Source organism: Chrysemys picta, chromosome 2 (genome assembly GCF_011386835.1).
Source record: "Chrysemys picta bellii isolate R12L10 chromosome 2, ASM1138683v2, whole genome shotgun sequence".
In the NCBI taxonomy this organism is placed as follows: Eukaryota; Metazoa; Chordata; order Testudines; family Emydidae; genus Chrysemys; species Chrysemys picta.
In genome coordinates, this window is record NC_088792.1 from 286,794,267 (window position 1) to 286,807,916 (window position 13,650).

The 13,650-nt window shown below is 44.9% G+C and overlaps 1 protein-coding gene across 1 annotated transcript; it reads right to left on the reverse strand.

Annotated features, from left to right (window-relative positions):
- Window positions 1–631: 631 nt before the first annotated feature.
- LOC135981211 (maestro heat-like repeat-containing protein family member 2B) lies at window positions 632–12,812 on the reverse strand. Its single transcript, XM_065582479.1, has 13 exons — window positions 12,668–12,812; window positions 11,836–11,862; window positions 11,388–11,510; window positions 10,896–10,975; window positions 10,276–10,411; window positions 10,012–10,107; window positions 9,024–9,128; window positions 7,068–7,191; window positions 5,495–5,604; window positions 4,670–4,822; window positions 3,351–3,505; window positions 1,278–1,440; window positions 632–829 (listed from the first exon to the last, which is right to left on the reverse strand). The coding sequence occupies exons 1-13, from the start codon at window positions 12,776–12,778 to the stop codon at window positions 632–634; spliced, it is 1,581 nt and encodes a 526-aa protein (XP_065438551.1). The 5' UTR covers window positions 12,779–12,812.
- Between the last annotated feature and the right edge of the window lie 838 nt (window positions 12,813–13,650).

The following is a 13,650-nucleotide window of genomic DNA, read 5'->3' on the forward strand; positions in this document are numbered from 1 at the left end:
GAAGCCCTGGTTACTTGTCAGGTCTGCTGTTCATCGACAGTTCATCCATTGGCAATATCCTGGACACCAGTGTCCCTGGAAGGACTTGATGCCGGGAGGTAAGTTTCAGTCTCATACGTCTCATATGACTAGTTTTGCTAGGGACAAAATTTTGCAGTCATTTTTTCCTTTCTGCAAGGAGTCTGGGCACTAGCAGAGTACAATGATATGGAAAAGATACATGATCAGGACCCAAACACTGGGGACATAGAGTGTGGTGATCAGTAATGGACATTTTGGGGTCATATCTCCAGATATGATGTGAGAGAGTGCTGAGGGTTTGCACTTGAGTCAGCACTCTGGTCACTATTAGTACTAATTTGGTTCCTCACAGAAGGCCTAATTGGACAGAGGTGTACCTGATTACAAGGTCCGATTGGGGCTAGTGAGTCAAGGAATCATTCCATTAACAGGGAAACTGTATAAAAGGACATGGGCAGGAGCTCTTTGAGAGGAACAGACAGAGAAAGAAACTTGGGTGACCAGATGTCCCGATATTTGGGGCTTTATCTTATACGGGTAACCCTGGGAACTCCTGGGGGTGTCACACAACTCTATTGGAATTCTCTTTGTTTCTCTCCCTTCCTTCTAATTACCGGCAAGGGTCGTCCTCAGTATGTTGTAGGTCTTTCCGGAATTCCCTCTGGCTGCTTATCCCTGGCAAAGGCATCTCTTGTCCAAGAGTTTGGCTGATCTGCTGCAGGAGAACAGGAAACAACTCTGGGAGCAGCTCCTGCACAGCTTTGCTCGACTGCAGTGCTGACACCACCTCAAAGATGGCACATGTTGCCTGAAAGGAGAGAATGGTAAAAACTGAGATCTCTTCCCAACACCATCACACCCTCTCTCCCCTGCTGAGATCTGCTGTACTAAATTCTCACTTCTGCCAGTAACTTGAATGACTGCGAGCAATTCGCTTAACTCGTGGCTCAGTTTCCCACATCTGTACAAATGTGGATGACCTACCAAGGCATGTTGTGAGTCCTAGGGAATATTTGTAAAGCACTGTGAGAAACCTGGTTCAAAGACTTTCTAATTGCCAGATGTTATTAGGTAAATCAGCCACGTACTCTAAACCTGCCGTATTTGTTCCACAGACAGCAGAGCTGGACTCAGGGAAACAGTACATCAGAGGAGAAGTGCCCACACAGCAATATTATACCACACTTCTAGCTTTGCATCAGCGGGATTGTCACAGGGCAGAGGAAAGCCTGAAAGACGTGTCTGTCTTTACTTACTGAGAGAGGTTCAGCAGCTGCCAAATCCCTGTCGATTTCAGTCTCTGAGGTGATGCGGCCTTCTTGTCTTGTTGGAGTCTTTATCCTGTCTATCAGGATCTTTAGGACTTGAGTGGCAAGCAAGGGGTCTCCCCCCAGAGATCTCCACAGCTCAGTGATGTCACTGCAATTTAACAGAAGTTACATGTGACCCCTGGACACTTTTGTGGCTCAGACTGAATACGTCATATTTAAGTAAAGACCAAATTTTCTCCTTGCCAATGATGAGAAAGTTAGTGGGCTGTAGTCCACGAAAGCTTATGCTCTAATAAATTTGTTAGTCTCTAAGGTGCCACAAGTCCTCCTGTTCTTCTTTTTGCGGATACAGACTAACACGGCTGCTACTCTGAGAAAGTTAGGAGTACTGTCCTCCTTTAACGCTCCTCGTGTTTAAATATTGAGTTCCCAGTTACAGAACTAGGTTAAGTGACCTAGTCTTACTGCAGCCTCACCATTAATACTAGACTTCAGAAGGACAGGACACAGAGTGCCAACCTCAGTTCCTGCTTTCCCATTTTCCAGTAAATATGGAATCATGAACATGTGGCTACAAAGATCTAGGGTTTAAAAGGCAAGATGATGAAGGAAAAGCCATATTCCTACTAACTGGTGTGATCTAGCACGGCCAGAGGACAGCAGGAGAGTGATAGATGGGAGATATGAAAGACCCAGGATGATGAGAGCCTTAGTCCCTGTAGAGGGAAGAGAGGCTGCTACCAATTAATTAGAGCACCTGAAACCAATTAAGCCAATTAGAGCATCTAAAGCCAGTCAACTGATAAAACCCTTCTGCTTCAATCAGACAGTTGGAGGAGTTGAAGCAGAGTGGTTTGGTGTTGGAGCAGAGAGCAGTTTGGAGGAAGCAGTTTGGAGAAGTGCTGTGGTGGGCCAGAAGACCAAGACCCTAGGTAAAGGGAAACCCGGCTTGTGCAGAGCAGAGGGACTCTACAGACACAAGGGGTTGGGAGAAACTTGGCCCAAGCGGAGAGCGGGCACGAAGCCCCACAAGCTGAAGGGCTGGAGAGGGAAGTAGCCCAGGGGAAAGAATCGCTAGTTCATGTGGTTCACTGCTATCCCTAGAGCCCCTGGGCTGGGACCTGGAGTAGAGGGTGGGCCCAGGTCCCTCCCTCTCCACTCCCCTTTTCTGGGACACTAATGGGACAGTTGATACCCCAGTTCAGGGGTGAGAAACAGTGCCCTGCACCCCCACAAGAGGAGAAAGTGCGGGACGCAACATAATAGTGCTGGCAATTTGCCACACTGGACATACAACTATGAGACCAAATATTCGTGGCCATCCTATGTCCCCTTCACAAAGGGTGTCCCTAGCCTCTGTTTGCCAGAATCTGGGACTGGGCAACAGGGGATGGATCACTTGACAATTACCTGTTCTGTTCATTCCCTCTGGGGCATGTGGCACTGGCCACTGTCGGAAGACAGAATACTGGGCTAGATGGACCTTTGGTCTGACCCAGTATGGCCGTTCTTATGGTCTTAGATTCCAGCACTAATAACTGATAACTCAGTTAGGGATCTTTAAATGAAATGATGGATTTGCTTCCAGTCCAGTTTTAAGTACCCAGGACAGCAACTCTACTCTAGCAGCCACACCCTCACTGATACCAAGCAGAGGTCTGATGATAATATTGGCTCTATTCTTTGCAATCAGCCAGGGATTTGGACTTGAAGCTGTCATGCTACCAGGAAACCAACAGCCACTGCTAATTTCCAGAGTGAGGTCAATTCAGGTGTCTAGAGAGGTAGATGTTTCCAACAATACACTCCAGTTATACCAGTAAAGATAGGTCTTTAGGATATCAAAGCAGCTATTAATTAATGTAAACAGAATGACACTTAGTTTCTCTCCGCACCCCACCTTAAGGTGCTCTTGGACCTTCCTGCAGAAAGACCCAGGCTATTAACCTTTAGGAATTATCCCAAATTGTTTGCTGCTTAAATAAAGCCCTACATCTCCCAGTAAAGCTGTGGGATCCATGTTTCACCAAGATGAATGCAATAGGTAGTGGTATATACCTGTCCATCGGCAGAGGTTCGCCGAGGAGGCTGGAGATCACTGTCTCTAGGTCACGGTGAGCTAAAATGGACACTGCCTCCACCAGGAACTGCCTCAAGCCGCCCTCCTGGATAGTAGGCATGTGGCTATATATTATAACCAGGATATCTGGCACCTGGAAGGAACAAAACCAGAAAGAAATGTCCCTTTTTCTTTCTCTCCATTCATTCTACAGAATCAAAATCTTTATTTAGCCATTTAGCCAGTTGCTGCTTTTTTAGAAATTCTTCACTTCAAGAAACAAATGTTCAAATATGTCTGCATAAATTTAACCCACAAAAATTGCCCACACTTGGCTGTAAAAACTAACACTGACACACACATATACATACCAGGTAATTTAACGTGGTGGTGCCCAGCTATGCATTAAATAAACCAGTTGGCATGCACAAAAGAAGGCTTTGCTTGCCCACATTTTGCAGGTGTGATTTAAGCAGCCAAATCTGACCATTTGCCTGGAAGAATGCCTAGTTCATAAACAACCACAAGCACAAAATATGCAAGTGCTTTAAACACAGCGTGCAAATGCCTGGGACTATGAACAGGTGATGATCTCTTATATTCCCTCCTAGCCCTTCACATCTTCAAAACACTGTGCAAACATGGCAGTTCTGCTGTGAGGGTTCCCTGTCCTGAGACCTTTCACCAGCCTTGTTAGAAGATTTGTGGAGTGCTCCTTTCATCTAGCCCTAACGCACTGGGCTCCAGAATAAGGCATATAAATAGTGGATCCCGAAGACACTATAGTTTTCTCCCTCCCTCCCCACTTCTATTCTTAAAGGGTACGTCTACACAGCAAAAAAAATCCCACAGCAGTGTAAAAGTGTAGCTGTTCCTGGTTGGGCTGGAGCCCAGGCTCTGAAACCTGGCAAGAGGGTGGGTCTCAGAGCCCAGGCTCCAGATTGACTGGGAATGACTACAGTGCTATTTTTATCCAGGTAGCCCTTAGCCATAGGCCTCCTAATAACTGGATGATTCCAAGTGCCAGTCATTCTGTCTTGTTGTATCTTCCCCAGAGTCTGTTTTTTCAAGCCTTTCTTGGCTGAATACTGTGGCAACAAGCTAGACAAATAAATAACCAACCATCTTCCTTTTCCCTTGGATTATCTCTGTCTACTGCGATTGATTCTGCCATTGCCTATCTTAGGGTAGGAACAGAGATGGAATCGACTCGATGTCCGAGGGGGAGAAACAGCAAGATTTTTGTTCCTTACACATAAGGGCAAAGATCTAAAAGCCTAGAGTTTAGGCAGAAAACCTCTCCAGTTTCCCGTTTTACCTTGTCCAGCATGGCATCTCCACACTCCTTCAGGATGATCTTCATCCACAGTCCAGCTGCCGTGGCACAGGTGGGGCTGGCCGACAGCATACCACCCAATGTGGCCTTAATAAAGTCTGTGGCCTGTTCTGAGGGAAAGTACTCACTCACAACCTGGGAACAAATCAAAAACAGGAGAGACTGCAATGATGTCTGGCTTTTTAAAAATGGAGGCCTAATATCTCTATGAAAAGACAGATGCATCAACAAATTGTTAATTAGCCTCCTGTCTAGCGAGCCATTTGGGATTACAATTCTCTCTACAGTCTATAGACGACATTTTGGTATTCTACACTAATGATATCAGGTTAGAGACAAAGCCTCTGTTGTACAGTTAGCACAACATTGTACTGGATATGCAGGAGGTGAGTTTCCAGTTTGTGTTCTCTGATACACACTGCATCTTTTTACAACTTATAAAATGAAGTAAAGAGAGGCATGCCCACAAATATAGGCTAAGGCAAACCCACAAAGTGACAGAATGAAGACTGGCTGGTTTCTCTGCTTGATGTTCCACTAACACAGTTTTTTCTCATGGATGGCTGGATAGGTACATGTGTGCGCAGCTGTGTGCGTGTTTTCATGTGCGTGCAACATTCTGTGGAATCTGGTTTTTACATGACATTCGTAGCACACGTCTATGAAAAGCATCTTGCTGGTTACTAGCAATGAATGCCCCGCTCCCACAGCTCACCCAAAGTACGGAAAGGCATCAGAAAAGCGTAAATGTAAAATGAATAGTGCCCCGTCACTAGAACATCCGCACAAGCTTTTTGAGTCAGTTACCCTGGCCATTTTGGAAGATGCCTGAAACAGAGCCTCAGGGTCTGGAGCTGTTAGTGCTTCACGGAGACATCTCAGCTCCTCCGCCGCTGACCCCAGGTTCATGGACTGGCCTGGAGTGGAGAAAAGGAGAAAAAGTACTGTAACGATTAATGAAACTGAACCTCTATTGCATGGATATTCATACAGAAGGATCCATGTGCTATGCTGTTATCAGCATAGTGTAAAATCTTGGCCCCATCAATGTCAATGGCAAAACTCCTGTTGACTGTAATGGAGTCGGGATTACACCCTAAATGTCTGAAAGTTAACAGTAGTGATATGTTATTGTGAATGATACAGGATTGAACAAGCACTGTATTCAGCTTGGAGCAGCTTTCTGGGTGTGTCTGGTTTCAGTAGCCTCTCTGCTCTCAGTATTTAAATCTAATCTCATAGTCAAGTACAAGTCATGCAGATAGATCTCAGGTTCCAATGTAGAGGTGAATCCCTCCACCAAACTCTCATTGTAAAAGAGATGGGGCTGGACAAAAACTTCGGCAGGAAACCCAGGCTCATCAGTCACTTCTAAACAATGCTGGGATTTCTATCTTGTACATGCAAAGATTGGAGTCCCTTCTTCTGTTTCTGAATCACCAACACTGTTTTTTAGGACTGATTAATAATAATTGGAAATAAGGTGACCAGACGTCCCGATTTTATAGGGATAGTCCCGATTTGGGGGGTCTTTTTCTTATATATACTCCTATTACCCCCCACCCCCTGTCCCGAGTTTTCACATTTGCTGTTTGGTCACCCTAATTGGAAATGGCCTGAAACGATAACCAAGCCCTATCCCTTTACATCTAACCATTAGGTGAAAAGAATATCCTACTCTTTCACAGAGGGGAAAATGACCTACACTTCTTCCAGTAGCTTTGAATGCTCATGACAGAGGGTTGCTGGAAGAACTTTTTGTTTAAAGAATTATTCCAGGAAACCCCTCCAATACAGCCAGTGGCAGGGTAAAGAGAATGAAAATGTTTAGTACCAAGGGCTTGTCTACATGGAGATAGTCAAGAAAGCTAATCCAAATTAATTTTCAAAATGCATTAGTTAAACTTCATTAAACACCTATGGGGACACACTTATTTAGAATTAAAGGGGCCTTATTTCAGGTTAGTTTAATTCATGTAATTCACTAAAATTAATAAGCGCCATTTTAATTCAGAATCAGAGCATCCACACATGTGTTTAATGCCACTTTAAATTTACACCTTTAGTTCATTTGGATTAACTTTCCTTAGTGTCCCTGTGTAGACAAGCCCTAAGGAATTAGCAGTCATCTACCTGTATGCAGACCATTTATTATTTGTACAGTTCCCAAAAGTGTGCTAGGCTCTTTACACATCATAATCTTCTCTTCTAATGAGGTGTTTACAAGATGCCCACCATTCTGTTATCTAAGTGCCAACAGACAGGACAGAAAGAACTAGACAGGCAGAAAAATGGACATTACAACAGTGAAAGAAGGTGAAGAGTTACTTATACCTGCTAATGGTGAAGAATTCCTTATACCTGCTAATGGTCTCCTCACCTTGTATACAGAGAAGGCAGCTGATACAGTCAACCACCCACTGACGGGACGTGGCCAGTGAATCACAGCTGTATGGTGCTATTAGTCCAATCAGAGATCCAAACCGATTAAAAGTTTCCTGAGTCTAATTACAAAAGAATGAAGAATGAACGTTCTCCAGCTGTACTAGACTTCACTTGCCATCCTTATTGTTGATACCAGTCAGCTCTGTGTTTTTGGGGAACCAGGGCGCAGTATCTAGCCTGTGTGACTCATGAAGGACACCCCTCACCCCCGTCTCTGTTTGAACCAAAACCGATAGGAGAAAAGGCCTGCAGAGAACAATGAAGGGCATGGGGAGACACACCTAGACCCCGCCTGACAAGGGTGACAAGATTAAGACGTCTCCATTTTTGCATACAGAATGAAGAACAGAGACAACTCCCCTAGCCTCATCTGCATTAAAGATTAACCTGTGTATGACCCATAATAACTTAACAAGAGGCGCTTCTACTGTATCACGACAGTTCACTTGCATGTGAATTTCAAAGAGATGTATTAGACTAGCAATCATCAACGCATTCAAAAAGGAACAATAGAGGCTAAGTGTATTTGTCTGTGTTTATCTATACCTGGTTAGAAGTTTCGCAATGTAACCAAATTAGCTTGTAGATGCTAATTCCCTTTCATGTCTTAATTGCCGTAATTATGTATGCAAGGTGTCAGTTAACCTTAAAATCAAAGATGTAAGACACTCCAGGAAGCCAATCATTTCTACATTATCTTCAGCTTAACTATCTGTGTTATAATGGAAGAACGGCTAATTACCTTATGTGAAGGAATGTAACTAGTTGACTGTGTTAATAGAATGATAATAGAAGATTATCTTCAAAGCAAAGTACAACAGGTGATCTGCACTGGGGGAAGGTCCTTCTGTGACAATTTCTGTGAGGTAGGCTTGTCAGCCTGCTAGAATAGCTAGAAAAGAGAAGGCTCGGGCCTGAGTCTATCATAGGACAGAGATTTTCCAAATAATCATTTGGAATAACCTGGAAAGTGCATGGAAAAACTAACAGACTTTACATCTAAGCTGCCTTTGGATTCTGATCTGTTGGGATGATTCCAGAGAGACTTTTACAAACCAGCAGTTTATTCCATCACTGTTGTGATCTTGAACTATGAACATTGAAAGTCACTTGTATGGATATTGATCATTTAACCATTTGTAACTCTCTTCTTTCTTTTAACAATAAATCTTAGATTTAGTTATTAAGGACTGGCTGACAGCGTGATATTTGGGAAAGACCTGAGATTCATGTTGACCTGGGGATAAGCATCTGGTCCTTTATGATCAGTGAACCTCACATATGGTGAGCCAGGTTTTCAGTAACCCCTCACTATATTAGACATAGAATATCAAGGTTGGAAGGGACCTGAGAAGGTCATCTAGTCTAACCTCATGCTTAAAGCAGGACCAATCCCCAGAGAGATTTTTACCCCACTTCCCTAAATGGCCTCCTCAAGGATTGAACTCATAACACTGGATTTAACAGGCCACTGCTCAAACCACTGAGCTATCCCTCCCCCTTCTTCTAAGACATGGATGTTTAGATGGGAGACAAGGTCTGGACTGCCAAAAGGGGACTGCGTTTGGCATCTTGGGTCTGGACTGCCAAAAGGGGACTGCGTTTGGCATCTTCTTAACTAGGGTGGGGGCTCTTCTGTTGTTGACTTGGTGAATCTAATTAGAGAATAAGCCATCAGTTTGGGGGATTGTCTGCCCTCTACTTCTTGCAGTCTGCCCGGAGTGTGGTCACAGCATTGTTGTGTAAACCTCTCTTCTGGAAGCAGGGGGGATCTTAGTCACCTTGAGATCCCAGCTGCTGCCCTGGAAGAGTTTGTCATGCATTTGCGTTGAGTGTCAGATCTGATACAAGCAGGGAATTCGCTCAAGGAAGAGTAAGAGGCTATACTCACTGTGCTATTAACTGTCTCTTGATAGGCAGTCAGCAGCTGGGTGCTGGCCTGCAAGGCCCTTTCTCTCTCCCACTCCTTCTCTGAACTGACCCATGGCCTTAGTAGCTGTTGGTAGAGCAGGGGAATGGACAGAGTTAGTACCAGAAAATCCCTCCCAAAAGTTCCTCTTAAACAGGTTTAATTGTCACTAAAATCCCTCTCCAAAGCATCTGACCTCGGTGTAGCAAAGGAATTACATGTCTAATGGAACAGCCTCTTAGATATACAAGTCCCAGGGACCAGATTCACCTCTGGTGATTGAAGCCAAAGGAGGTACATGAGAGATGAATCTGGGCCCATGTATGTGATGTCTGCTGTAGACTGTCTGATGGGAGCTGTCTAGCACATTGCATGCTGTTTGATGTCTGCTGCTGTGGTCTGTTTCCTGGGCAACTTCTCCCACGTCGAGTGGCAAAATGACAGAGAGGAGCATTTCTTTTTATTCATTTGAATAAGAGCAGAGAAGTCCCCCCAGCCCAGCTCCTTTTATAACTTCATTTTTATACGGAAGGTGCATCAAACTCCCCACCCCGCAGCTCTTCAAGATATTCTGTTCATGTCTGAGGAACAGGAAGTCTCCTCTGAATGAGTTTCCATACACAGGGCTTAACTCAATAGTAATGAATTCCTCTTCGAAGAAGTGATCAGTTTCAACTGGTTCTCTTGGATTTGGCTACTGCAGTGGTGATTTTCTTGCCAGTCCAAGTAGTGTCAACTCCATTGTAAGAATTCGATCCCAATCCAGCCCTGGCATAAAATGGCATAGCTTCCGTGGATTTCAATGGGGCACATGCCCACTTATCACAAGGAAGAATGTAGTGCTTTCTCCCTAAAATTAACTCCGTTGTGGAAAATACCTCCACAACTGAAGCTTGACCCCCTAAATCTCTAATTCTTCCCTGCTGTAACACAAGAAACAATCTCCACCGCCGTTCAATGGTCTACTCACATCAAACATTTCCTGGAACCAGTCTGCGGTTGGTTCTTCCTCCAGCAAAGTCTTCATTAGCTTGCCAAGGGCTTCCAAGGACCCTACGTACAGTGACTGAAACCAGAAGAGAAGGAGTGAGGCTCATCACAGATCATTTGTGTGTGTGGGCCGGGGAAAGCTAACCATAACCTTGCCAGGGAGGCCATGTGTGACTGCCATCACCCAGTGCCTGCTGGGCAGAAATACAGTGGATGGTGCCAGAGGAGAACTGTTGTCACGTACCTGTATATGCAGAGCATCCTTCGCTGCCTCGCCTTCCTCTTTTGTCTCCTCCAAGGGAGGAAGGGGAAATAAACTTTTGAAACACTGATCAAGGAGCTCACGGTTTTCCTCCAAGGTCAAAGATGGTTTGAGTTTGCTGGCAGAAGAAAGAGAGAAAAGTCATGCATTAGACTCAGTACCACCTCCAAGTAAAAGAGTGGGTCCAATGGCTAGAGATTGCCCCAGTCTAGAACCCCAAATGCAAACAACCCTTCACTTTGCAGCTGAGCACCTCTTTGCACCGCTATTAAGTATTGTCTCATCTAGAAGTAAACCTAAAGCGTCAAGTCCCCTTTTTAGAGAAACCCACAAGCTTCCTTCCCCCTGCCAGCTAGCCAGATACCTCCCTCCCCATCTGAACTCTCCTCCATTGTACTGCATGGCCCACAACCTCCAGTCTTGTGTCTTTCAAGCACAAACCTCCAAATGGACACATTCAAACCCTCAAGAAGGGACGTTCTGCTGGTGAGCAGCATTTGAGCCAAACCCTGCAGGCATCAGACTGCTCCCAACCTGACACTCCTGAATTAACAAATAAGAAGTCATCACAGTGCCAGGAAATGTGGCAGAAAATAGCCTACCTCAGATGTTCAATGGCAAGAATTGCCTTGTAGCGAACTGGAGATGCCAGGGAATCCAGTGGCTCCTTTTTAATGAAGTCCTGAAATGCATTAATAGGGACATAAAAATGGGAAATGGATCTGAAAGGCAGAGAGGTCTTCCTCTCCCACCCTGAAATAGGGCCATATGCCAGACCTGTAATAAACAGACACCGGGCTCAGCAGGCTCTCTGCCTCTGAAATGGACCGTAGGGCCATCTGCAGGCTATACGGAGGACAAAAAGATAACTCACCAGACACAAGCCATTCCTTCCAGTTACAGCCCACAATATGTCAGCATCCCTGCCGAGCTCACAGTGGACCCAGCATTCGGGGTGCCATGCAGGTAGCTCATGAGACTGCAGTAGTACAGTCACAGCCAATGGATAAAATAACATCTCCCTGGAAAACCAGTCTTATTGCATTACAACAAACTCCTTTGTACTTCAGTCCTCAAAGCTCCTAATCACTCACCAGCATGTAGCCAAGGAGCTCCTGTTTGTAAGAGAATTCGAACTCCTGGGAGTCTCTGGTCTCCAAGATGGCACAGCTAATCTCCGTGACATTCTGGATGAGGGTTAATTTTAGGTACATGTCCTACATAATCCAGAAGGAGAAACAAGAGGATGTGGATGAGAAACTGAGAGGAGAACCAGAGTCCAGACGATAAAGATCAGGAATTAAATCTAGCCTCAGGAGAGAAGAGAGGTGTCCGCAGACCCCAGAAGGCAGAGGACCCCAGCTCTGCACCCACCTCAGAAGAAAAGAAAACCCAGGATCATCAAATAAATCCAGGTCCACTTACACCAGAGCAACCAGGACTCCTGCTTGATGTAGCAAGGAAATCAAGCTCTGTGCAATTTGAACAAGCAACTTGTGTATAGAAAATGCAAGACCTGAGAGCAGATTATTTAGAATTTACCTTGTTCGTAACAGTGATGCCCAGCACCTGAAAAACGAAATGCAAAACAGCTCTTAGCAATGTATGTCCAACATAACACACATCCTCAAAAGGTCCTGGCGGGTGAATATGGAGCAGAGAGAAATCACTATTGTTAAATCTTCCAAAAGGCAGGAAATGTATCCAGAGGGGGTGTTTTGCAGAGGTCAATATCAGGGGCCACACTACATAATATTTGCATTTGTGAACTACTAGAAGATATCAGTTTGGTTCAACTGTTTTTGACAATGCCGAAGGGAGAGTCTCAGTCAGACAGGGCAGAATTGAATGGCAAAGTGACGTGGAGAGGTTGCACGGAGATGAGAGTCAGTGCCAGCAGTCAGACACCTAGGGAACAGAAATAAGGAGCACACAGACAAACAAGAAGACAGATAAGAGGTAAGGGAAGTAGTGTGTCCAAGAAACAGAGTGACAGCAAATCAACTAAATACAAGCTAGCACTAGTCTCTCTTGGGTAGCGAAAGATAGCGCTAGATACACATACATATTAGGGGAGTTAGAGTGTTATTCTGAATAGCCTGAGTCTGACCGCATCTGAATTACTGTGTAGCTGTGGTCTACAGAATTTCAGAAGAATATAGAGAAACTAGAGCAAATACAAAGAAGAGCAACAAAACTGATACAACATGTGACAGCTCACGCTCCGTCCATTACAGTTTTAAATGTGAGTTATGTGACAAATTATTGCTCAAAGGAGAGTTTTAGAAAATACAAGCCCTCTCTCTATAAACTCAGAGGCAATGCTATAACTTCAGGGTAATGCCCCTAACACTTATCACACAAAAGCTCTTACCTGACAACTGGCTCTGTAATGGTGAAGGATGTTCCCTGTGATGTCTGCCTCTACTCGGGAGAGAAGCTGGTCTTTTGGAGTATGAACAGCCACGTTGCTGTATGTCAGCATCAGGGTGCTGCGAGTCTTGCCTCTTTTCCCACGGTGGTAGTCCTAGACAATTGGAAACGTCACTAGAGACAAGTTCTTGTGATTCATTTTGCCTTGGAATTCTGATCTGCTGCTGACCGAGGAATTGCTCACAGCAGCAATAGCAGTTTGCACTTGCAAAGCTCTTTTCAGCCAAAGATCTCAAACCACTTGCAAACAGTATTTAAGCAATATAATAACTGTGTGAGGTAGGGAGTTATTAGTATCTCCGTCATTCCCACGGGTCACTCTGACACAGAGAGCCTAAAATGCTGAACATAGAGCAGTGAAGTACACGGGAGCTTAGTCATTGACACTGGTGGGTACAAGATCAGGCGCTAAATGTCTTGCCTAAGGCTGCACAGTGAGTAAATGCAGAGCCGGCAATGGAAGCCCAGAGGCCTAGCCTCCTGCTCTATCCTTTAGATCAGTGGTTTTCAACCAGGGGTACTTGTGTACCCCTGAGGGTCTGCAGAGGTCTTCCGGGGGTATATCAACTCATCTAGATATTTGCCAGTTTTAGAATCATAGAATATCAGGGTTGGAAGGGACCTCAGGACGTCATCTAGTCCAACCCCCTGCTCAAAGCAGGACCAATTCCCAACTAAATCATCCCAGCCAGGGCATTATCAAGCCTGACCTTAAAAACCGCTAAGGAAGAAGATTCCACCACCTCTGTAGGGAATCCATTCCAGTGCTTCACCACCCTCCTAGTGAAAAAGTTTTTCCTAATATCCAACCTAAATCTCCCCCACTGCAACTTGAGACCATTACTCCTTGTTCTGTCATCAGGTACCACTGAGAACAGTCTAGATCCATCCTCTTTGGAACCCCCTTTCAGGTAGTTGAAAGCA